Genomic DNA, 25,447 nt, shown 5'->3' with positions numbered 1-25,447 from the left:
TATCTTTTTAAAAATCGTAATTGAAAAATGTTCTATTATTTTTTCTACAAAGTAGATATAATAAGTTGTATAAAGCAAAGAGATGAAACAGGTTCAATAAAACCCAGTATATATCAAAAGACTACTGTGTGCTAGGAAGTGAATGAAATGCTTTGGACACATGAAAAATCACTATGGTGGGCCACAACCAGTATACTTAAGGGGGGAAAAAAGGCCTAATAAGAAAATTGAGAGTATACCATGCACAGTAAAAGACTGTTCTGTGAAACTTTTTTTTCAGTTATACACATATAGTCATAAGTATGAGTATAAGGATCATCTTCTCAGAGTTCTGAGTTAGATGACATTTTTTTTTTTTAAGATTTTATGTATTCACTTGACAGAGATCAAAATAGGCAGAGAGAAAGAGGCAGGCTCCCCGCCGAGCAGAGAGCCCGACACAGGGCTCGATCCCAGAACCCCGGGACCACGACCTGAGCCGAAGGCAGAGGCCCCATCCCACTGAGCCATCCAGGCGCCCCAACATAATATTTTTTAAAGTTTCATTTGAAGAGCTAATAAGAATGGCTGGTGGGAATATATATTTTGGCTTTTCAGCATCCAGTTCCCATTCTTTACAGCATTACCATTCTATGTTTAGAAATCTTCCCCACTGTGGAATTTAAGAAACAAAACAGATGAAAACAGGGGAAGGGAAGGAAAACCAAAGTAAGATTAAGAACAGAGAGAGAGAGACAAACCATAATTCAACTATAGAGAACAAACCGAGGGCTTTGAAGGGGCACTGGAGGGGATGGTTTAAATGGGTGATGGGCATTAAGGAGGGCACTTGTGATGAGCACTAGGTGTTACATGTAAGTGATGAATCACTAAATTCTACTCCTGAATCTAATACTATACCATATGTTAACTAACTTGAATTTAAATAAAATTCTTGGAAGGAAAAAAAAAAATTCTCCCCCACTGGATATAATATAGTAGGTTTCTGATGGAGCCCACCTTCCTTTACTGAAGGGTAGACAAATAAGGCCAGCCCACTCAAATGGTAAGCACTGGAATTTGACTCTTGGGAGTCAAGGAACAAAAGGTACAACAGGTGTAAAACTCTCCTCCCCTAGTGATGGTGCCCTGGCTGCAACTGCCGGTTCTTTCTTCCAACTCTCTGCTGTTGTCTCAGTGCCTGTCCATTTCTAAGCCTGGTTTTTGAGCACCGCTATGATTCAACAACCCAGCAATATCTTCTTAATAAATCCCCTTTAAGTGGATTAAGTTTCTGCTGCTTGTAATAAAAATTATTTATATATTTTTACCAATTATAACTGAAATATAAAGATAAATTTCTACACATTTTAGAAAATTAAAAAAAAATTTTTTAAAAGATTTTATTTATTTATTTGACAGACAAAGATCACAAGTAGGCAGAGAGGCAGGCAGAGAGAGAGAGGAGGAAGCAGGCTCCCCAAAGAGTAGAGAGCCCGATGTGGGGCTCGATCCCAGGACCCTGGGATCATGACCTGAGCCGAAGGCAGAGGCTTTAAGCCACTGAGCCACCCAGGCGCCCCAGAAAATAAAAAAACTTTAAAGAAAAACTATTACACCAGTGCTCCATGTTGTAGGTTATATAATACACACACTTATGAAGTATTATTATATACTTAGAGAGGGAAATACAGTTTTAAATGTAACCAAAAATTATTCAGAAAGACATAAAAAAGTAAATTTTCCTGTACACTTTTTTTTTTCCTGAGAATTGATAAAAAAACTTTTACTCCTTACCACTGAATTAAGGGGAAAGGGAACTCCAATAAGAGAAGCCATCAGTGGTGCAACATCAGCCTACAGACAGAAAAAGTTCAATTCTAAGTTTACAGACATTAATAAGAAAATTAAATAATTTAATGCACTATATTTTGGACTATAATCATGATGTTCATTATAATCTATAACCTTCAAACATTTAACATACAATAGATATCAACTCTAAAAATATTTGTTACAGCTGTATCAATGTATACAAAAATAAATTTGAAAGAGCCCCAAATGTAAAACATGTTAAAACAAAAAGTTACCCACCCTGATAGCTAAGAACTTGACTAGTTTATATAGTAGTTGTTCAGTATCATGCAAAGGACGCCTTTACTAGATAAAAAGTAAATCGCAATAGTACACACCGACTCCAGAAAAGTATAGATCAACTAAAGAGAAAGTGTACACCAGAAGGTTCGGCCAGCAACTGAAGCCCAGAAATGATATAACCCCCAGCTTCCTGGAGAGTTGTTTGTGCCCTTACCTCCACTTCCCCGATTCCCCATCTCGCCTCAGCCCACTCCAACTTCCTTTATGACCCTTCACCCATCCCAAAGACCACTCCTTAGAGAACTAACGTCCTCTGTTTTTCTAAATCTGATTGACTGTTTTTATAGTAGTCCTTATAATTTTTCAGGCAGTAAAGTGCTTAGATGTCAGAATACCCAGTTCCAAATCCTTGCCTGCAATCTCTGAGACCTTGGGCAGGTTAACTTATCATTTATTTACTTATTTCCTTATCGTTTATTTATTTAAAAGAACTGTCCCTTACAGAGTTATGGCATAATTAAATGAGATTAAATTTATAAAGTACCTGGCACATAATAATCATGCAATAAATGGTAGCTACAAATGCTGTTGTGGTTATTTTAATTACTTGGCCTCTCAGCAGCACTGTGTAGACCATTCCCTTCTCGGCTTCTGTAACACCACACTCCACTGAGTGTCTTCAATTTCACTGTGGCTCTTTTCCAGATACCATCTCTAGTTCCCCATTTAAAGTTGGAGTTTGGTCCCAGGCTCTCAATGCTTCTCACTCTTTACCATCTGGACTCTCTTTATGAAGTACCAACATAGAAAATGGGAAAACTCCAATGGCTTCTAATCACCTTCTCCCTTTCCCCCAGAGTCCACTGTTGGCCTCTTCTAATCTCTTCTCCATGCTGCAGCCTGAGAAATCCTTTCGCAAAAAGATAGATTCTATCACTCTCTAAGCTTCAAATACTTCAAGGTCTTCCCCAAGCTTTAGGATTAAGTCCATAGGCCCATAAGACCCTGAGGGATCTAACGCCTACCCAGACATCATACCACAGTCCCGGTTGTTCTATGCTGTGATCCTTTAATGTGCCATGTATCCTCTTACCAGAGCTCTGTGTACGTGATGCTGCCTCTGCCTGGAAAGGGAGAGGGAGTATCACATGCCTGATAACTCCTACTTATTCTTCGGTCTCAGCTCAATCCTCAATGTCTCAAGAAGGCTTTGTTGACCGTACCGTCTACCAGATACATCCACTCTACACTCTTCCTGGCTTCACAGTCCTCTTTTGTAGTACTTAGCATAGCTGTAATTTTACATTTATTTGTATAATAATTTGGTTACTCTCTGTTCTCACCCCAAACTCTAAGCTTCCCAGGGCAGGCATTTTGTCTGCTTTTATTCATCATTATATCCCTTATACATGTTTAATACTAATGTCTACACAATGTTTAAACACACTATAGACACATATCAATGTTGGTGGAAGGAATGAATAAAGAAATTCTCACCTAATGTAGATTTGAAGTAGGAGCATTCAGAGAGCAATAGCTGAATCTACATTTAGTTTTAAATTATAATCCAGTCTGGCTATAAGTAAAACATGGTTTATGATCTTCAAGATATTCCCTATTCCTCTGATGGTGATTTTTACTGCAAAATTAATTAAGTTGCTATTCTAGTTTTATATATTTCCATTTATTTGGGTGATATGCAGCCATCCTGACAGAAAAGACCATTCTTAATATGCTGATAGAGAACAGGGTTCTGCAATCATAGGCCTGAAAATGAGATGCTGAACTTTGGTTTATCCACTATAATAAGAAATGCTGGCTTTTGAAGTGACCTGGAGAAGGTAAAATATTCCCACCATCTTGGAGGCCATGTACCAATAATGCCATGCCTTCTACAAATAGTGAAAATGGTTGTTTACAGAGCGTATCTTCAACAATGAAAATTCCATGCTTCATATTTATACACAATGTTACTGGTCTAACTTGATTAGTTTGGCCGTGTGTTTTCCTGCAATCTAAGGTTTCTAGCTAAGTTAGCTATATTTTGTCATCTTTTTTCCATTGCATTTGTAAGCATCCTGGGTAGAATTAAAATATGTGTTAATAAAAAAAGAAATGGTAACTCACATACTAGAAGGAAAAAACCCATAATTAGGGTTTTATTATTTATTAGCTCTATGCTTAAAGCAACTAAGCAAGGCAACCGTGACAAGAAATCATAGAAATTGAACAGATATGCAGATTTCAATTTACATAATAATTCTTTAATTAGCCAACGTTATTTGGAGGGAGCCTTCTTTCAGTTTTACTTGAAGCTTTTTTATTTTGCCAGAAGAAAGATCAGTTGAGTTAAAATATTTGCACTAGAAGGATTTCCCTTGGTAATTGAAATGTTTGGAAAAATCCTTTATTATCATCATCATTATTAATACTGTTTTTCAGATTTTTTTTTTTTTTGGTCTAAACTTCCTATAGGAGATAAAATTAAACTTGAAAGTGATTAAATTGAACTGAATACCTGATGGATATCTTGCCTTTTCCAGTTCTCTAATTTCCATTCTGAAACACAATTAGACACAAAAGCTGGTGTTAAGACTTAAAAAAAAAAAATAGTTTCATTATTAAGAGAGATCAAGGCATAATGTCAAACTAAAGTATTGGGAAAATCTATTTTAAGCCAACTATGAATAAAAAGGGCACTTAAACAGGCAGAGCTGTATATTTTTAAAACTAGAATTTTAAAAGAATAGCTTTAAAATAAATATTTGGATGTTTTCTGTGATGATTTATTAAACTTCCAAAATGCTCATTTGCAGACAATTGTTCCAAAACATCAAAAGGCCAAGGAAGGGAAGAAGGAAGTAAAACGCGCAATGATAACAGCTGTCAGCGTGACTACAACTAACGACAGTCCTGCTCCAGGGAGTAATTAACACGATTGATAGTCTGTTAGTCAACCCAAGCCTTGCTTTTTTCTCAAATGGCAGTTGCTTGCAAAATACTTAAAACTGTAGCTGTGATATTCCTACTGTCACTAATCCAAATGTTAAAATACGATAGTGAATTATTATTAAAATCACCTTCAGAGATATCTCATTCCCCTATTTTCCTACATATAAATTCAGAAATTTCATTAGTCATCAAAACAGATGATGAGAGACCATGTCTTGATTTAATGATTTTAAGATATATTACCAAAAGTGTTCTAAAATATTTTTTATATAACTTGAAAAGTAATCTTTTAAAGTTAAACTTTGGTTTTATTTTAAATTGTTATATTTATAAAAACAATAAAGATAAATGTTTATACCTTTCAAAAATGCATCATCAAATTTCTGCGCTGATACTTTTTGGGGATACTTGATTCCAGCTCCCCAAGTGACAAACGGAGTTAAAGTCTCTGAAGGATGACCAGCGCCATGGAAACCTACAAATAAGACTCCAAGAGTAAGAAGACAAGCAAGAACTAACTTACAACTAAATATTTTTTTAAATACTTAATTTTATTTTATTTTATGTTTTTATTTATTTATTTGTCAGAGAGAGAGAGGGAGAGAGAGCGAGCACAGGCAGACAGAATGGCAGGCAGAGGCAGAGGGAGAAGCAGGCTCCCTAACGAGCAAGGAGCCTGATGTGGGACTTGATCCCAGGACGCTGGGATCATGACCCGAGCCGAAGGCAGCTGCTCAACCAACTGAGCCACCCAGGCGTCCCTAAATACTTTATTTTATTTTTATTTTTTTTTAAAGATTTATTTATTTATTTGACAGAGAGAGAGATCACAAGTAGGCAGAGAGGCAGGCAGAGAGAGAGAGGAAGGGAAGCAGGCTCCCTGCTGAGCAGAGAGCCGGATGCGGGACTCGATCCCAGGACCCCGAGATCATGACCTGAGCCGAAGGCAGCGGCTTAACCCACTGAGCCACCCAGGGGCCCAATACTTAATTTTAAAGAGTTGATCCATATGTGATTCTACTTCTAGACACTACACTCCCAAATGCTTACAACTCTTCATTAGGTAGTTTTAAAATATTCCCAAAGCAAGTCAGAGCATCCACAACAAACAGGCAAAAAAAAAAACAAAAAGAAAAACAAAAACAAAAAGAGTATCTGTTGATTGGTATATGTGCTGCCGAAGCGAGCACAAGTATCTGTTGATTGGTTGAAAGCAGAAGAATATTCACAATAAGACTTGGAGGAGATGCCACTAGAGCAGCTCTGTGTAAGGCGAGCAGTCAGTCAAGGCCAGATCTGTTCTGGAGAGGACGGCAAAACCTCTTTGATGAGATTATTCCAGGCCAGTCTGGTTGGTGTAGCCAAAGGGCCTTTATAGAGTGGTACCAGCTTGCTAGAATCCTGTACTGTGATTTGGGGACCCACACCTCATCTTTGCATTCTCTGTGCACACACTGTGTTTGCCTTGGGAATCTCACAGGGATGATAAGCTCATCTAGGGGAGACTTTCAGTAGCCCTAGGGTCCCTGGTGATACCACTTTAACCTCACCCTGTTTGCTGTCACTTACAGTTAACTCTAGTAAGATAAATAATAGGATAGATACTTTTTGTTTTCTTTTCCACACTGTCCTCTAATTTCTCATTTAAATGAGAATATATTCCTTTTGTAGCTAGAAGAAAGATTCCTTACATAAGACCAGTTTTTTTTTACATTAATATATTAAGCAGACAATTGTGTGCTAGACACTTTGCATATACTAAGACATCTAATCCTTTTCAACATTACAAGATACCTGCAAGCTATATTTACCACTACTTTAATCATAAAGTACATGTTGTTTAAAGACAGACTAACCCCAGTCTGTCATCCCATGGTCAGAGGTAAAGATAAATGCCGTTTTCCCATCATTTCCATAAAAATGTTCAAGCATGGACACAATTTCTTTTATTCCGTCATCAACTACTTTAATGTTGTCCTTATATTCCCTGTTTAAAAAGAAAAAGAAGAACAAATTAAATTACAATAATTTGGAAAACTCAAATTTCATCAACATCAACTAATTACACCTAAAGTTGGTAACTCCTGATATTTAATTTTTTTTAATTTTTTATTTAAATTCATCAGTCAAAATAGAGTACATCACTCCCAAAACACTTTTTTAAGACTTTACTCATTTATTTGTAAGAGAATGAGAGAGAGAGAGAAAGCACACACAAGCAGGAGCAGCAGCAGACAGACGGAGAAGTAGACTCCTGACTGAGCAGGGAGCCCAATGTGGGACTCGATCCCAGGATCCCGGGATCATGACCTGAGCTGAAGGCAGACATTTAACTGACTGAGCCACCGGGAATCCCTCCTAAAATACTCTTAGACTTCATCATTAGTAGTTTAAAATCAGAGCTCTTGAGATTGTTAAAAATACTATTCTCTACTTTTTTTTTTTTTTAAGATTTTATTTATTTGACAGAGATCACAAGTAGGTAGAGAGGCAGACAGAGAGAGAGGAGGAAGCAGACTCCCTGCCAAGCAGAGCGCCCGATGCAGGACTCAATCCCAGGACCCTGAGATCATGACCTGAGCTGAAGGCAGAGGCTTAACGCACTGAGCCACCCAGGTGTCCCTATTCTCTCCTTTTAAAGAAGCAAAAGAATATGAAATAGTCTTCAGAAATAGTTTAAAAGAATACCCCCCTATCCTAGCAAATATATCTTAATGAATGCTTCTTATATCTCAAATGTATCATGACTTACAAGTTCATGTCTCTTATAATGCAATCTATATTGTTCTTGTTGTATTAATAGGTAAGTATCACTGTTACAAGTATAAAATGTTTCCATCCCTTAGAGTGTTTGTGACATAAGACGTTAACATAACATGCTAAATAAATTATATTTAAGCACTCCATTCAGTTGAACAGGTTGCTTTGGTATGAGCTCTATCACTTACAACAGTCCATCACGTTCAAGAAGGGGAGCATGAGGCATTCATTCCTGGCAGCTAACCAATAGGCTTTAGAGTTACAGTTAGATTTACCTAAACCAAATTCTAAGTAGAGAATAGAAGTAGAACATGGATTCTTCCTCTTATGGTCTGCAAAACTGAGAAAAATATTTGCTGTTCTATACCGGAGTGCTACTGAAATATAGTACATAAAACTTTATATATTTGCTAGATACAATACTGATTAAATGGAACACACAAAGAATAGCTAATTACATCTTTTCGGGATATAAATATTAACACCATATAAATGCTTTCCCCCCCTCAAGTTTTCCTGAAATATTTCTAAAACATATAGTTTTTCTCCTGTCTTGATAAATCAAGAATATGGAATATAAGTAATGTGATAACTACAAAATATTATAATACTTTTTAAAAAAAAAGATTTTAATTATTTATTTGACAGAGAGAGAGAGAGAGCACATGCAGGGGGAGCAGCAGGCAGAGGAAGAGGAAGAAGAAGTAGGCTCCCCACTGAGCAGGGAGCTCGATGTGGGGCTGATCCCAGAACCCTGGGATCATGACCTGAGCCGAAGGCAGATTCCCAACCAACTGAGCCACCTAGGTGCACCCCCAAATTATAATACTTTAAAAGTTTAAACAGAATAGCTAAGTCCCTCAAAAACACAAAATCAAACACAGCATTAAAATTACCTCGATGTTGGCCGATGAGCATGTCCATTTGTATCTATTCCTAACAAATGTAAGAAAAAGACTATTTTTTCTTCATTTACTTTAGAAAACAAAGATTGGTTGTTTCTGGCAGCATGAAAGAATTCCTATATGTAACAAATCAGTTAAAGAAATTTAGTTCATTTGTTTTAAAAAATAATTCTGATAAAAACATTTAATTACATTTATATGTAACAATAAAATTAAACTATCTTATTTTGTTTAAATTTGTCCTCAGGACCTACCAATACAAAGTTCTTATTGTCAGTTCAGACAGCAACATCCGAATAACGAGTGAGCTATTTTCTGGGCTAGACGTGGGCCAAGGAAAGGTTATAGAAGGGGGATCTTGATTTCATGAAGATTTCATAAGCACCGAATAAAATACAGCAGGTTGAAGAGATATTTTGACAAGAGCCAAGCAAAACAGTACTAGAGACAACATTTTAGGAACATTTTATCATTTTTAAATGTTTTCAGAGCTGGACTACTTCTTGCTGTCCTGTCGAGACTACCACCCTAGTCCAACGAGTCCAACCATAACTGCTCACTCAGGACACTGTGAATAGCTTCCGAACACTCTCCTCCGCCCAAGACTAGAATCTGTTCTTCACACTGTATGATAGAAATACCCTAACTTAATAAAATACAGGTCAAAAATTACTATATTAATTTCATAATGACAAGCTGGATTCAAAACATCCTAAGACAAAGGATTAAATTGCTACTTACATACACATGAACATGTAAACAAGTACCTGTGGGGAATACTTTCAAATTATTTTAGATAAGTCAACAGGCTAGGCCAAGATACATAATTATTGTTCATATAAATGTCTCTAACCATCTAGTAATGGTAACTTTAACAAGAGCTATTTAATTGTCCAATACAAGTCTGAAGTACTTCTTGAAATAATTCTTCATTATTACAAATATTAAAAAAAAACAATTGGTGCCATTAGAGAAGCCTGCTATTCAAAAATAGAAGTAAATTAAAAAACACAATAAGTAACCTGCTACCACCCTCCTTAAAAGCATAAAACCATGCCCTAGTTTTCATATACATTCTACTTAGCCCCTAAGTTTTTTGTTTTAAAGATTTTATTTATTTATTTGTCAGAGAGATTGAGAGAGAGAGCGAGCACGCACAGGTAGGCAGAGAGGCAGGCAGAGGCAGAGGGAGAAGCAGGCTCCCCGCCGAGCAAGGAGCCCGATGTGGGACTTGATCCCAGGACGCTGGGATCATGACCTGAGCCGAAGGCAGCCGCTTAACTGACTGAGGCACCCAGGCGTCCCCTCTAAGAAGTCTTCAATCAAGAGAGAAGTGGCAAGTTCTTCAAAAGAAAGGAGTTAATTTCTAATGATATCATTGAAAGCTGACAAAACCCCCAAACCTAGCAACTTAAGTTAGAATTTGTTCCACGACTGGTAAAAAAAAAATACTCCAGGGTGTCAGAAGTGCTGTTCATTCGTATATGGACACAAGACCTGGAAACTATGAAATACTAATCTTGTAGAGCTCAACCAGTTAGATTCCTATGGGCTTTTTAAAAGTTCGTCTTTTGGACACAAGAGGTGAAACATACCTGAAGCTACTTTCCCTTCTGTATTTCGTTTGCTAGTGAGTATCAGCCCCCACTTTTTCTCATCACCTTGGAAAGGCACTCATTCATTTCTACACTCAACAAATATTTGTTATGCATCAAGGGAGACTACTAGATGACTATCCCAACCTGTACTCTCTTTTTCTGAGTAAAAACCTGTGATTTCATGAGACGTGCCAATGCTCAACCTTAGAAGCTACCTATCTCCCATCCTCTCATACAGCTAGATGTGCCTTAGTGGTTGTGGCCAACGAGATATAAATCAAGTATTTCAGTCAAAAGACTATGAAGACCTAAGGCTCTGTGAAATAAATATAACTTAGTAGGAAAGAAGGTCCTTTCTGATTCCTTGCACTGTTGTCCTAAAACACTGAAATAATGGCATCTCTTGAAGATAAAACTCAAGCTCAGAGGACAGAGGAGAAATTCAAGAGACCAGGTCTTAATGAGACTGTGGAACCATTACAACAGTCAGGTACTGCAACAATCTTGGGCTGCCTACTTCTGGCATTATCTTTACTGAGATAAAAGTAAACTTTTAAGCCGAATTTTTTTCCTTATTAAACAGAACTTAAACTAATCTAAGCTAATATTTTTATCTCTGTACTAGACAATTCCTTGACAAGAACTGAGTTAACAGCACGCCTGGTGGGCTCAGTGGGTTAAGCCTCTGCCTTCGGCTCAGGTCATGATCTCAGGGTCCTAGGATCCAGCCTGGCATCATCGGGCTCTCTGCTCAGCGGGGAGTCTGCTTCTCCGCCCTCTCTGTCTGTCTCTCTGCCTACTTGTGATCTCTGTCAAATAAATAAATAAAATCTTTGAGGAAAAAATTAAGAACTGAGTTAACAATGAGGAAAAGTCAGCATCTCTACCAACAAGATGTATATAGAATTGAAGGGGGATATGCCGATGCTGTGGCATAATAAAGTAGTTAAGATAGAGGTGTCAAGGGAATATAGAAGAGGGTTATCTAAGTCTAGCGGGAAGCAAAGTGAAGCAAAGGGAAGTCACGGAAGGCTTAATAAAGGAGATGGTTCACAAACAGCGTTTTCTTTATTTTATTTATTTTTAAAGATTTTTCTTTATTTATTTGAGACTGAGTGTGTGAGTGAGAGAGAGAGTACAAGCCATAGGGGAGAGACAGAGGGAGAAGCAGACTCCCTGCAGTGGGGCTCCACCCCAGGACCCCGGGATCATGAACGGCAGATGCTTATGTGACTGGGTCATGCAGGCGCCCCTGCACAGAATTTTAAAAAGCAAATAGATTCAACACAAATGAAGCTTAAGGACATGATGTTAAGTGAAATAAGCCACTCACAAAGGACAAACACAGCATGGTTGCATTTATATGAGCTATTTAGATACAAAACATAGATATATAGGTACAACTGCAAAGAAACAGAAAGTAGAATAGTAGTTGCCAGAGGCTGGGGGTGGGGTGGGGAATGGGAATTTGTTTAATGACCGCAGACTTTCAGTCTTGCAAGATGAAAAAGTTCTGGAGATTGGATGCACAATGATGTGAATATACTTAACACTATTGAACCTGTCTGCTTAAAAATGGCTAAAATGGCAAATTTTATGTGATAGGTATTTCACCACATTAAAAAAAAAAAGTAAGTAGACATTTACATGGATTTGTTTTGCTTGGATTAAGCATGAGTCTCTGGCCCAGGCACAAGTCCAGGTAAGACCCCTGACTCTCTGTCTAGCCTCCCCTCAGATCTTGCTCCCAGTGATACTCCTGCCAACTTAACTTCCTTCAGTTCCTCAAATCTATTATGCTGGCTTGTCCTTCAGTGCCCAAGATTTCACATATATTGCTGTTCACTTGAAATATTCTTTTTTCATGGGCAATCCAGGTCCATCCAACTTTGTCTCCTAGACTTCTGAGATCACCTCAAAACTCTCAGAAAAGCCTTCTCCTAACTGTCTAGAAAACAATTTTCTAAAGGTATATTCTTAGTCCCTGTATTTTTCCTTCATACCATTTCTCACTGCTGATGATTTCGTGTTACTGTTATTACTATACATATAAACCATATTTTATGAAGTCACGGGCAAATCATTTTTTCCGAGGACTAGCAGTATTGAGATAAAGAAAGGAAAGAAGACATAAAATCAGGCCAGCCATAAGCTGTATCTGCCCATACACAAGGAATCAAACCCTGAATCTGGAGCATTTTTTAGCTGTGTACATGAAATTGCAGCCAAATGCCTTTCAGGGATGCTAACATAAGTAGATGATATTAAGAAGCAATAATTAGCAAAGTAAAATTTGTCAATTGTTTCCTTTTTTAAAAAAAAATATTTTATTTATTTGACAGAGAGAGAGGTCACAAGTAGGCAGAGAGGCAGGCAGAGAGAGAGAGAGAGGAAGAAGCAGGCTCCCCGCTGAGCAGAGAGACCGATGCCCGCTGGATCCCAGGACCCTGGGATCATGACCCGAGCCAAAGGCAGAGGCTCAACCCACTAAGCCACCCAAGCGCCCCTGTCAATTATTTTCTTAAAGAGATTTTATTTAACTTCAAGTGTTTCCTGATGACAAAAGTATGTGTTAAATGAAAAAAGAAAAATTTCAAGAAGAAAGATCTTGATGAAGGAAATAGGGTTTATCAAAGAATGTACTGAACACTTAATTCCTGCTAAGTAAGTAAGAAGAAAAATGCAGACATACACTAAGGATATATTTACAAACTAACTAACAAAAATGACTATATCATGGAGAAGTCCACAATGTCAGTTCAAAAGACACTACTGGTAAAAAGAAGAACCATTAAGGGTCAATCAATGAATATTTCTTACAATGAATGTTTCTTTCTTTATATATTACAACTTGTAAGTTGTAATATGTAAATGAGAAACAATGGACAGGAAGAAAGGAAGCCATTATCCACAAGTGAGATTTTCAAACAATTTTTCAAATGTAAATTCTATTGGATTCCTGGTGAAAATTGTGATAATTATTACTATCAAATAGTCCAAACAACTTTATTTCTTAGAGAAACTCATGGATATTTTGTGATGACGAATTTGCTAATTTGTTTTTATCTTTCTCTAAAGTACAATTTTTTAAAAATCCTGTTTTCAAAGCATTACATTTGAATAGCATTTTCAAAAGCAGTTTTCATACATCTTACATGATCTTACCACTATAAGAGACTATTGTATGGTCAAAGAATGATCAAGGTTTACCTAGGATTATTCAGCAAATAGGAATGAAATAAAGTTCCCTGAATTCCAATCTATGGAGCCCACTGAATTGTCAGAAACATGGAATTTAAAAAAGTTATATATTTTAAATTATTTTTTAAAAACTTCCATTAACTGTTTATTGTAGAATGTGTAATTTCTGAGAATCTAGTCTTTTTAAAATAGTATGCTACAAATATAGAACTTTCATGTTTAAGCAAGTAGGAAAAAATTAAGATGTATTTACAACAAATCAGTGTCTAGTACTTTGGGTACAAATACATGTGCTGGAGATGATCAACTCAATAGTGCTCACCTTCACATGATCAAAAACCCAAGTATCTAGTTTTGTTACATCTTGGGCACCAAAATCCTCACTCTCAGCATCATAGCTATATGTATAAATATGGTCTCCACCAACACCTGAAAAGGAAATTTGGGGAAAAATTTTTTTAACAATTATAACAAAATTATAATGGGGAAGAGAAAGGAGGAATAATGAACATTTTATTTCATGTGCCATGGACTTTGACTTAGACTTTTTTTTTTTAAGATTCTATTTATTTATTTGACAGAGAGAGATCACAAGTAGGCAGAGAGGCAGGCGGGGGCGGGGTGGGGGAGAGCAGGCTCCCCCCTGAGCAGAGAGCCCGATTCGGGGCTCGATTCCAGGACCCTGAGATCATGACCTGAGCTGAAGGCAGAGGCTTAACCCACTGAGCCACCCAGGCGCCCCCATGACTTGTACTTTAACATGCTGTTGTTTTTTGTTCTCACAGTAACATTCTTAATTTTAAAGATACACTACATATAAGTTAATTAATTTAGCCAAAGTCACAGTGCTAATACACAACACCACAAAAATAAACACCAAAGTCTGTCTCCCTGTACAGATTAAACTTCACAAATTTATCTGTCTTGGAACACTACAACCTAAAATAGATGAAGTCATTTGGTACTTTGTAAAGCAAGAAGAAAATTCAAAAATTTCCCTTATCTTATTCATAAAATGTGTATTTTTCTCAATATAAGGGAATAAATATTATCCATTGTTAAATTCTTTGAAGGGGTCAACAAATATATTAATCTTACACACTTAGAAGATTTAATTAAGAATCTAATCAACTTAGTGATCCTGAGATAGGCTCTTACAGGTCATGAGGAAGAGATATAACAAAGTAATAATGATCTCTTATAATAGCAATAGCAGTTCCAATGACACAACCACCACTCAGTCATTCCACTTTCCACATCCTAAGTATGGATCTGAGTGAGTTTGTTGGTTACCATCAACGGAACATTCCTATGGGATTGTTTCTGATTCAGGTGTTAGTCTTACATCTTATCAGCTACCGCCAGAAGCAAGAAGGTAAGCTTGGTGAATCATAGCAACTTAATCCACCCTCACCACCACCAGTCCCCCCAAAAGCTTTCTTTTCCAAAGAAAGGAGTGTGTGTGTGTGTGTGTGTGTGTGTGTGTGTGTGTGTGTGTGATAAATAGTTTGAGGGTTTTTTGTTTGTTTTTAAAGATTTTATTTATTTATTTGACAGACAGAGCTCACAAGTAGGCAGAGAGGCAGGCAGAGAGAGAGGAGGAAGCAGGATCCCCGAGGAGCAGAGAGCCTGATGTGGGACCCTGGGATCATGACCTTAGCCAAAGGCAGAGGCTTAACCCACTGAGCCACCCAGGCGCCCCTAGTTTGAGGTTTTTTTACCATGACCTATACAATTATGTTCTATGAATATCATATGTAAAATTCTGAATATATATTTTGCTTTCAGGACATACAATAATATTCAATAATGCCAATTATTAAGACCTATGGCTAAGTATAATGTTACAAAACCTTTTTATCAAGTGAAATGACCAGTCATTCTACTCTCACTAAAAAGCATTTAATGACACAAACTTCAAGTGGAGTCCAATAATTTCAGAAAAATAATATTAATGAATTTTGTAATCAGTGCACAGAAACAAACAGAACAAATCCAAACGGCATTATCTCGAATATATGAAAATAGGAATTATAAGTTATAGCATTTAAATCTTTGTGAATATCTACAAACTTCATAAATCATTAAAGTAAAATGAACCAGACATCAAAACCATCATCATAATGAAAAATTACATGATAAGCACATAGCTAAATATTTCACAGGAATTATCTAATTTGCCTAAAAACAAACCTATGAGATAGAAATTATTATTATCATCACATTTTACAAAAGGCAAACTGAAGTTCAGAGAAGTCAGCTAAATTGTTCAGGATTATAAGTGATTAAATGTGAGAGCCATATACCACTTCATTAAACTCAAGATACCAACAACTATATGATGTGCCAGTATTTCAAGTACAACTAAAAGAAAAAATCAAACGGACATGTCTATCCATTGTAATATATGTTCCTATGTCAGAGATGTTAAATATGTAAAAAAAAGTATCTCAAAAATCAATAAAATATAGTAGGCAATACACAAAAATTACCATACTGGTTTATTTCATTACCATCTAAGGAAAATATAATCAATGACTCCTACCTTTGGCAAACATAGTCAAGATATCTGGGCTTCCCCAGCTCCATGTGTACTTGCTTTCATTAATAAGAGAATCAAATCCCACAGGATTTTCCTTCCATCCTTCATGTCATTGAAAAAAAAAAAAGCAAATAGTAACAACAGTAACATATATATGGTGAAGTATTAGTAGAGCCCCTAAAGAAGTATTCTTCAAATAGTAATAATGAGAATTAATTACAGAACAAATGCAAAACTAGTAACAGATTTTATGTTACATGTATTATACCATTTTTTTTAAAAAGCTTACAATAGATAATTTACTTCTTACTAAACCAAAGAATCGCTTTTGAACTTTTGAGAGTTAACATTGAGGAAAACCATGGATCCATCCAGATTGTTTCAGTAGCACAGAATGATAAAAGACCAAAGCTTAATTCTTGAATCAACACCAGCATGTGTTTATGAGTAAAGCAAGCTAAAATACTTGCCAAAAGTATGCCAAAACACACTTCACTTTGTGTCATAATTCAGTGTTAAAGAAGCGGTATATATGCAATATGTTTATCACATAATAAAGTCATCCACATAGATAATACCTTTGGCAACTGCACTGACATCTTCATAAAACCCAGCTATCAGGGCTACGTGACCTGGCCGAGACTCAGTTGGCACGCGTGTATGAGATATGCCCCAGCTGCCTTCATGCATTATGATATTCCTAAAAGATATTAGAGATCAATAGCACAGACTTTGATTAAATCCTATTAGAGTGTTAGAAAAACAAGATTATTACAGAAGGAATAAAAAACAAACAGCGAGTCACAATTTAACAAGGTGAGGAATCTTTCTGATCCCAGCTGAGCCCAGTCCCAACCCTCCAACTAGGTGGATTCAGCAGCATAAATGAGCTTAGGCGAGACAAAGAACCATCTGGCCACAACACAGAACTATGAGTCAAAATACACGATTTTTGTATGAAACCACAAAGTATTCAGATGGTTTGTTACACGAGAAACAACCAACATACACAATATTGTTCTATAAATGTCAAATTTTACCGGGTGTGATGGGGTATTGCAGTCCTGTAGGAGAAAAGTCCTTGTTTTTACGTGATACATGCTTAAGTGTTCAGTGGTCAAGTGTCATGAGATCTTTCCTTCAAATTAGTCAGAAAAAGAATAATTAAAAATTTAAGCAGGTGTGTGTAAGTGTGCATGTGTATTGAGAGAGTGGATGCAAATATGAAAACAATTAAAAATTGTTCAATCTAGGATAAGGTATACAGATTTCATCATATATATAATCCTTTCAATTTCTGTGTTGAAAAATTCTCAAAATAAAAAAATTAAAGGTGGGGAAACAGCTAGACTCCTAATTAGGAGTTAAATTATATTCCTAAATTTGAGACTAAAACAGGCAAAAGCATTCTTTTGCTAAAATGTATCAGTATCCTTTGCAATGAAAGCAAAGGACTGACTAGCAATGCCAAGGCACGTGAGAAAGCAGTAGAGCAACAAGCTATCAAACAATGACTACATCGGTAACAGCTTCCGGGGGTGATCCTTGCCCCCGCAAAGGGTAACTGTGAGTACTGGTTTAGATACTCTTTATTACTGACTTACCTCATCCTAAAATCAATTTTGGTAAAACGCATGCATAATAAGTAGAAGTTTGAAAACCAGTGTACCACTTGTTATGGGAGAAATATTTTTTAACTTCTTCAGTTATTTAACAAAAACCGAAGTTCAACACGAAGAAGGAGGTATAAAGAAATTCGGATATCTCTGTTTAAAAACGTTTTGATCAGTTCAGATCATATTTTTTAAAAACCGAAGTGAAGAACAAATAAAATCTTTCACAAAAAGGTTTAAAAGAAACTAGATTTCTGAAATTGTAAAAACATGATGGCATACAGGACAAGGCACATGAACTACATAAGCTCTTGGCCTGCTACCCACCAGCCAAAGAAGTAAGTGCTACCAGGAAAGCTCACCTTCTAATAACTGGTCTACTTTGTTCTTAATTTGCAATGAACTATATTTCTCTCCTTTCTGTGACAGCTAAGAAATTCTTCCAAATATATTACCCCAATTTTAAATTATTTGTAGAAATTATGTGACAAATTTTTGTGACCCGAACTTAACTCTGGTTTGCTCTTATTTTCCTACTCATATTTTTCCGCTGCCCTGTGTTGATCACTTAATTATTTTTATCCTTTAATATGGTATGCATTTCTTTGAGCCACCACAAATTTCTGGAAATTCAACAGAATTCCAAGTTCATTCATTCTTCTAGCAGTCAACAAATATTTAATTGCCTACTGTGTTCTAAGAACTGGAAATAAAGTAGTATACAAAGCAGAGGCCCAGCTTGCATAGAATCTGCTCATGCCAAGTACTATAAAGAAAACAAACACAGTAAAGGATAAAAGTAATGACGGTAGATGAGAACAGGAGAAAATGGAATACTTTAGATAAGTTTCCATTTGAATTTGAGTTTTAATCTCTCTATACCAGCATGAAGAAGGGCTTTTGAGGGACCTGTCACTAATCAGAAAAATAGCAATTATTTGTAGGAACCCCATAAGTTTAAAAAAATTAAACATTTCTTTTCAAAGCCACTTCATAAAATCTGAAATCACAATTAACAGTGACATAAACTTAGAAGGGCTTTATGTATTTTATAAGTCTGTTTTCAGTTGAACTCTATTTTTAAGTTAAACACTATAATTAGCAATTCATTAATATTTATGTTTGTCATTATTTTAAAAATGTAACAAGTTTATTTTATAAGAAAAAGATAATATAGTGAGTTGTAAATCAGGTTTGGGAAGTTAGGACAAGTTAAGCCAAGCAGCTAAAGTCATACCTAACTCCTAGGAGGAAATAAATTTGTTAATCCATAAGACAAAAGCAGATGTGTATGTGTCCTATTCTCTTTCTCATCATCACTTCTGTGTCCAACATGAGATAAAAGTGTCAAGATAACACTTTCCAGAAAGGTCTTTGTATCAGTTGACATGCTTACCTAATAAATGGCGCTCTAGGATTTCCATTTTCATCGAATTCATAAAGTGCATCTGCCCGCAGGCCATCAGCAACAAACAGTACTAATCTTTTTGCTGGAGGAGGTAATGGTGTAAACTGAGGAGTCATTCCATGAACCAAAGGAGATGTAAAATAAATATCAAAGATGGAGCCGAAGAACACAAAATGTACAAGCAATCCCAAAATAAAGAAGAGCAGCATATCCAGTGTAACTAATTAATCTTCAAGAAAAACTGAAAGAGGGAACAAAATTAAATTAAATTTGGGTAAACCTTAATGAAATTATATATATTTTCACATATTTTGATGACTGCATATACTCTGAACATATATTTTAAAATTTTACCTAATTTACAACTTCACTTTCATTTATGATAGCAACAATAAACATTATTTAATAATGAGGTAATACTGAAATAAAATACATGATAAAATACACTCACACAAAAAGAGAAAGTTCAAGTATAATACCCAATTAATACCACTAAACTATTTATAATAAATTTAAGTCTATACTAAGCTCATAAAAACTAACATAGGGTCCAAAACATATATAAATGAGTCCTAAAATGGGTCTGGGTCCAGTCAAATCAAATCCTATATAAAATAGAAAATATAATTCATGATGGTCTTGGTTGTCCATATGACCACCATTAATACTCCTGGAATTTAACATTACTTAAAGTCTGAGGATTTTTTTTTTTTTTTTTTTTGGACTTTTGGTTATCAGCTCAGGAGACTTCTAGATAGTCCTGACAGATTATATGCATTTTTGTTCATTTAAATAACTTACAGGAAGGAAAAGGTAGTTAAATTCCATGTGTTTCAAAAAATGTACACTCATTAAAGGAAGACTTTTAGTTCCCTGAACCAACGAAAGTGCAAGTTATATTTACAAATTCAATTAAAATGCTCTTGCATATATTCTGTACATAATGTTGTGTGGAGTACAAGAGAGAACACCAAGAAGACGTAGTCACAGATCTGATAAACTTACACATACTTATAGAAGGAAAACTAAGCAACATGAAACATTTAAATAATACTGTATGACAGTATGCCATTAACTGCCAAGATCAAGTCCATGGGAATGCTTTTCAAGCCAGTCTATAATTTACTTTTGTTGGTGAATCTCCCTGCAGATTAAAAACAACAAAATACTCTCAACTTGTCTTTTTGTAATATAACTAACATTGGTTACACACAGCGACACTTGGCTGAAAAACACCAAAGATGAAATAATTTTAAATAGAGACACACCTTATTCTTCCTGGCCTGAAGAATTACATCATGGGAGGAAAGGACAGCCAAATAAACAAGCAAACAAACAAACAAAAAACCAAAACCTTGTCAAAGTTAAGCACATCATAAAAAGAATGTAAAATAAAGTAAATGGCCAAATTATGGGCCACTTTTTTCCCCAAGAGATTTAAGAGTCACATAAGGATCAAAGATATTCCACAAAGTATAAAAGTCCCTTAGTGAGTAGATGCTATTCTGCAACCTAAGGCACAACTCTCAGAATATTTTGCTTTTTCTAGTATACATGAGCTTCAACTACATAGCAAGCATTATCTTAATAATTGTATTCTGAATATAAAAATCAAACAATCACAGGGTGCCTGGGTGGCAAAGGCTTGGTTTCGGCTCAGGCTGTGATCTCGGGGTTGTGGAATTGAGCCCTGCATTGGGCTCCAAGCTCCGTGCACAGAGGCTGCTCAAGACTCTCTCTCCCTCGCCCTCTGCCCCTACCTCTGTACTCTCTCTCTCTAAAATAAATGAATAAATCTTTAAAAAACAAAAAAAAGTGGAAAAGTTAAACAATCACTGTGGTAAGTTTGGAAAATAAAGAAAAATTACTTATGATTTTACCACCTAAAGAAAAATCTGTTACATTCCTTAGTTTTTATCTAATCTACATTTTTATAAAGGCTCACAATTTCACGTATTGATTTTTTTCTTTATCATACATGAACATTTGTTTTTTTAAAAAAACTCTTCTCACACATCATTTACCATCACATGCTCTATTCAGTGGGCATGCCTTAATTTTCCTGATCACCTCCACACTGGTAAACACGGAGTTGTTTTCCATTTTTTCATTATTAAAAATGTCAACATGATTAACTTTTAATATAATTTTTATGCTAACTTTTAGACATTTCACATTACGTGTTTAATGTGGGGAACCTGGGTGGCTCAGTCATTGAGCGTCTGCCTTCGGTTCAGGTAATGATCTCAGGGTCCCAAGATCAAGCCCCACTGTCACGTTACCTGCTCAGTGGAAGGTCTGCTTCTCCCTCTGCTCCATACTGTGCTCTCTCTCTCTCAAACAAAATCTTTAAAAAAAAGAAAAAAGAGGGGTGCCTGGGTGGCTCAGTGGGTTAAAGCCTCTGCCTTCGGCTCAGGTCATGATCTCAGGGTCCTGGGATCGAGCCCCACATCGGGCTCTCTGCTCAGCAGAGAGCCTGCTTCCCCCTCTCTCTGCCTGCTTCTCTGCCTACTTGTGATCTCTGTCTGTCAAATAAACAAAATCTTTAAAAAAAAAAGAAAAAAGAAAAAAGAATTGAGGTAATATGTGTAAAATATGCAAAAGAGTGCCTACTACAGTCAGTACTCATTAACTATTGGCTAATATTATTGTTTCTGATGTACATGAAGTTGGATTGATCATGTGAGAAAAATTTATTTGCCATCCTTGTTGACTTTAAAAATCTAATCTAGGGGCGCCTGGGTGGCTCAGTGGGTTAAAGCCTCTCCCTTCGGCTCAGGTCATGATCCCAGGGTCCTGGGATTGAGCCCCGCATCGGGCTCTCTGCTCAGCGGGGAGCCTGCTTCCCCTTCTCTCTCTGCCTACTTGTGGTCTCTGTCAAATAAATAAATAAAATCTTTTAAAAAAAATAAAATAAAAATCTAATCTAATGGATGTAAATCTCAGAGAAACCAAGTCTCAAACTTTGTTTTATAGCAAAGCATCAACTTTCGCCTAATTGCTCTACTGCTATTTTCCTTAGCTATATGGTTGTTGTTGTTGTTGTTTTTTTAATTCTGGTAAGAACACTTAACATGGGAGATCTACCCTTTATCTATTTTCAAGTGCACAATACAATACTGATAACTGTAGACTGTACAGCAGATGTCTAGAACTTACTCATCTTGGGTACCTGAGATTTTATAGCTGCTGAACAACTCCCATTTCTCCTCCCCCACCAGACCCTGGCGACCAGCATTCTCCTTTCTGCTTCTGTGAGTCTGACTGTCTTAGGTATCTCACAGAGGATGAATTGTACAGTATTTGTCTTTCTCCGACGGCTTATTTCAGCTAGTATGATGTCCTCCAGGCCAGAAATGTCTGAGAGCCCCAGTTGCTCCATATATTTGCCAAAAATATTTGGTACTGTAGCCCATTTAATTTTGCTTTTTCTGTATGTGGGAACGTACTTGTAACCTACTGTGGTTTTGATTTACATTTCTCTGATAACCAAAGATGTCAAACAACTTCTCATGTGTTTAATGGACATGTTTTTTTAATACTCTTTTTTTTCCTCCTTTTTATTTTTCAGTATTTTCCAAAGAGCAGTACTTTTTAAATTTTGGTTAAGTTCGATTAATTTTTCTTTTAGTTACCTATTTTGGGTCCTACATAAGGAATTTTTATAAATGATAGCACTTACTTTAATACAGATTTTTAATACTTGTTATTTGAAAATAATTTCAAGCTGAGAAAAAAGTTGCAAGCATAATGGTACAAAAACCCACATATCCTTTAGCCACATACATCTATGCTAACATTTGTTTGCTTTGTCGTTTTTCCTCTTGCCCTTCCCCTGCTTTGTCTATCTTACCCCTCATGTCTACCTCACCCCTTTGTCTATCTTACTCACACATGTGTATAAAATCACGTAATACTGTTTCGGAACCATTTGAAGATAAATTACACACACAGCGGCCCTTAACCCCTAAATATTTCAGTGCTTATTTCCTGAGAACAATGATATTCTCTTACAGAGACAGCAATTGTCAACTTCAGTATGTTCAATGTCAGTATTTTATCTCATCTACCATCTGTACACCACAACTTTTTTGAAATGCCCCAATAATATTCTTTATAGCATATTTAAAGCTCTACTGAGGCATAACTGGTCTATAATAGACTGTACAGATTTAAAATGTACAATAAACAGTCAAGATAATAAACATACCCATTACCCTCAAAACTCTCCTCATGCTTGTGTAATTCACCCCTACATATTTTTTTAATTTTTTGGTATTATTGTAAATGCTATTTTGTATTTCAATTTCCCTTTGTTAGTTCTTAAATCACCGATTTTTATACATTCGCCTGGTAACCTGCAACACTGAAAAACTGTTATATAGTAGCTTTTATGTAGATACCTTTTGATTTTCTACAGAGATAATTATTATCACCTATGAATGAAGGACTTCTTCCTTGTCATTATAAGTGTCTTTTATCTTTGTCTCATGCTTCCTGTACCACTAGGACCTCTAGTACGATGTCAAACAGAAGTGGTAACAACAGAAATGCTTGCCTTCCAACTCTAGGGTGAAAGTTGTCAGTCTTCCAGGTTTGGGAAGTTTCCTTTATTAAGTTAAAGAAGTTTGCTTTCACTCCCATATGTGGAGTTTAAAATCATGAACGGATGCTGGATATTGTCACATGCTTTTTGTTGGATCTTTTGAGATGATCATGATCATTTGGTTTTTCTAGTTCAGTCTCTTAATGTGGTGGATTACACTAATTGAATTACAAATGTTAAACCAAGCTTGCATTCCCAGAATAAACCCTACTTGGTCATTAAGTGTCATCCTTTTACAGACTGTTAGATTTCATTTGCTAAAAATATAATCTAGCATTCTAAATCAATGTTTATGAAAATATATTAGACTCTAATTTTCTTTTCTTGTAATTCTTGTCTTTCTCTGGTCTTGGTATCAGACAATGACTTTGGAAGTGTTGCTACCTCTTTTACTTTTTGGAAGAGTTTGTGTAGAATTTGTATTATTTCTTCCTTTACTGTGTAACTGAATTCACTGGTGAAACTACTTGCTTGGAGTTTTCTTTGTGGGAAGGTTTTTAACTCTAGATTCAATTTCTTCATATATTTTAGGGATATTCAGATTTACTAATTGTTGAGTGAGTTTTGGTAGTTATACCTTTTAAGAAATTTGTTGATTTCATCCAAATTATTAAACTTATTGGTCTAAAATCATTCATAATATTATATTCAATTATTTTCCTTTTTTCCTATCTTCCATTCCAGGACACAGTCTACCAGGTATCTTATTCAGTTGTTCAAAGTAAGTTGCTTTTCAAGTACTTACTTCATTTCAGTTAGATCTTAAATTCTAGTCAGAGCTAAAGCACATATGGTATATCTGGATGTACAGAAGCTCACTGATTTATATATTCTTTTTAAAGACTTTATTCATTTGACAGAAAGAGAGAGAGATACAGAGAAAGAGCACAAGTTGGGGGGGGGCACAGAAGAAGAGGGAAAAGCATGTTCCCCCTGAATGTGGATCCAGATGTGGGGATCGATCCCAAGACCCTGGGATCATGACCTGAGCCGAAGGCAGCCGCTTAACCGACTGAGCCACCCAAGCAGCCCAAGCTCACAATGACTTAAAAATCTCTTTATCATGGAAACGTTAGTACTTTCTATCACGGTTATAAATAAGCCAACATCTATGTCATTTCCCACTTTCATTTGCATTTACAACTAACTCCCTGGACTTAATGTTCTTTCTTTTTTTCTCCATTGCTATTACACAGCTTTCTGAATAATGTATCAAACAAAGTCTATGTGTTTAAGGAACATGTAAATTTTCCACTACCCAAAAGCTTACTGAAGTTATCAAACTAAAATTTGGACATTTGAGAGCTTTGACCTTCCTACAGCTCTAAGAGCTAAGGTAAAAATCACACTCTGTTATGTAAGAACAGCAGGATCCCATTCACGTCACTCCCTGTCTTAGCTTCCTTATCCATAAAAAAAGATACCATCAGCCTTATTCCATGGCAGGAGTCTAGTGTGAAGTAACTAAGACATGGCACCATACAAATGTAAAGCATTAGGAATACTCTAGATTATAAAGCACTCGATTTTTATTTTTATTTTTTAAATCAAACTTTAAATAGTTGAGTTTACATTATTTTAAAAGAAAGCAGTAAAAATGAAAAAGGTATACTGTATTTTCCTGTTTCAGTCAAATCAATTTTTATAAGTTCCTGATTAGACTTGTAATATTCATTACCACCAAATATTAATGATACAAGCACTATATATTTATTTAATATTTTTCAGTGTCACAGTTGGGTTCTCTATTTCCCTTTCATTCATTCATTCATTCATTCTTTCTTTC

The 25,447-nt window shown here is 35.9% G+C and overlaps 1 protein-coding gene across 7 annotated transcripts in view; it reads right to left on the bottom strand.

The window, feature by feature from the left end:
- Window positions 1-25,447, bottom strand: part of PIGN (phosphatidylinositol glycan anchor biosynthesis class N) — a 106,273-nt gene that overhangs the window by 70,836 nt on the left and 9,990 nt on the right. For 6 of the 7 annotated variants that reach the window (XR_007121896.1, XM_047697395.1, XM_047697393.1 and 3 more), the window contains 10 exons: window positions 20,071-20,199; window positions 19,044-19,296; window positions 16,613-16,734; window positions 16,038-16,136; window positions 13,815-13,921; window positions 8,685-8,809; window positions 6,885-7,015; window positions 5,387-5,503; window positions 4,595-4,635; window positions 1,777-1,836 (listed from right to left, as the gene is read on the bottom strand). Coding sequence is in view for 6 of the 7 variants with exons in the window: in XM_047697395.1 (XP_047553351.1) it covers window positions 1,777-1,836; window positions 4,595-4,635; window positions 5,387-5,503; window positions 6,885-7,015; window positions 8,685-8,809; window positions 13,815-13,921; window positions 16,038-16,136; window positions 16,613-16,734; window positions 19,044-19,264 (1,023 nt within the window). In the remaining variant the exon portion in view is untranslated. The remainder of the gene's footprint in view (window positions 1-1,776; window positions 1,837-4,594; window positions 4,636-5,386; window positions 5,504-6,884; window positions 7,016-8,684; window positions 8,810-13,814; window positions 13,922-16,037; window positions 16,137-16,612; window positions 16,735-19,043; window positions 19,297-20,070; window positions 20,200-25,447) is intronic. The other variant, XM_047697394.1, reaches the window with a different exon arrangement.

The sequence above is a fragment of the Lutra lutra genome, chromosome 12 (assembly GCF_902655055.1).
Source record: "Lutra lutra chromosome 12, mLutLut1.2, whole genome shotgun sequence".
NCBI classification, from domain to species: Eukaryota; Metazoa; Chordata; class Mammalia; order Carnivora; family Mustelidae; genus Lutra; species Lutra lutra.
This window is presented reverse-complemented; position numbering and strand designations above follow the sequence as displayed.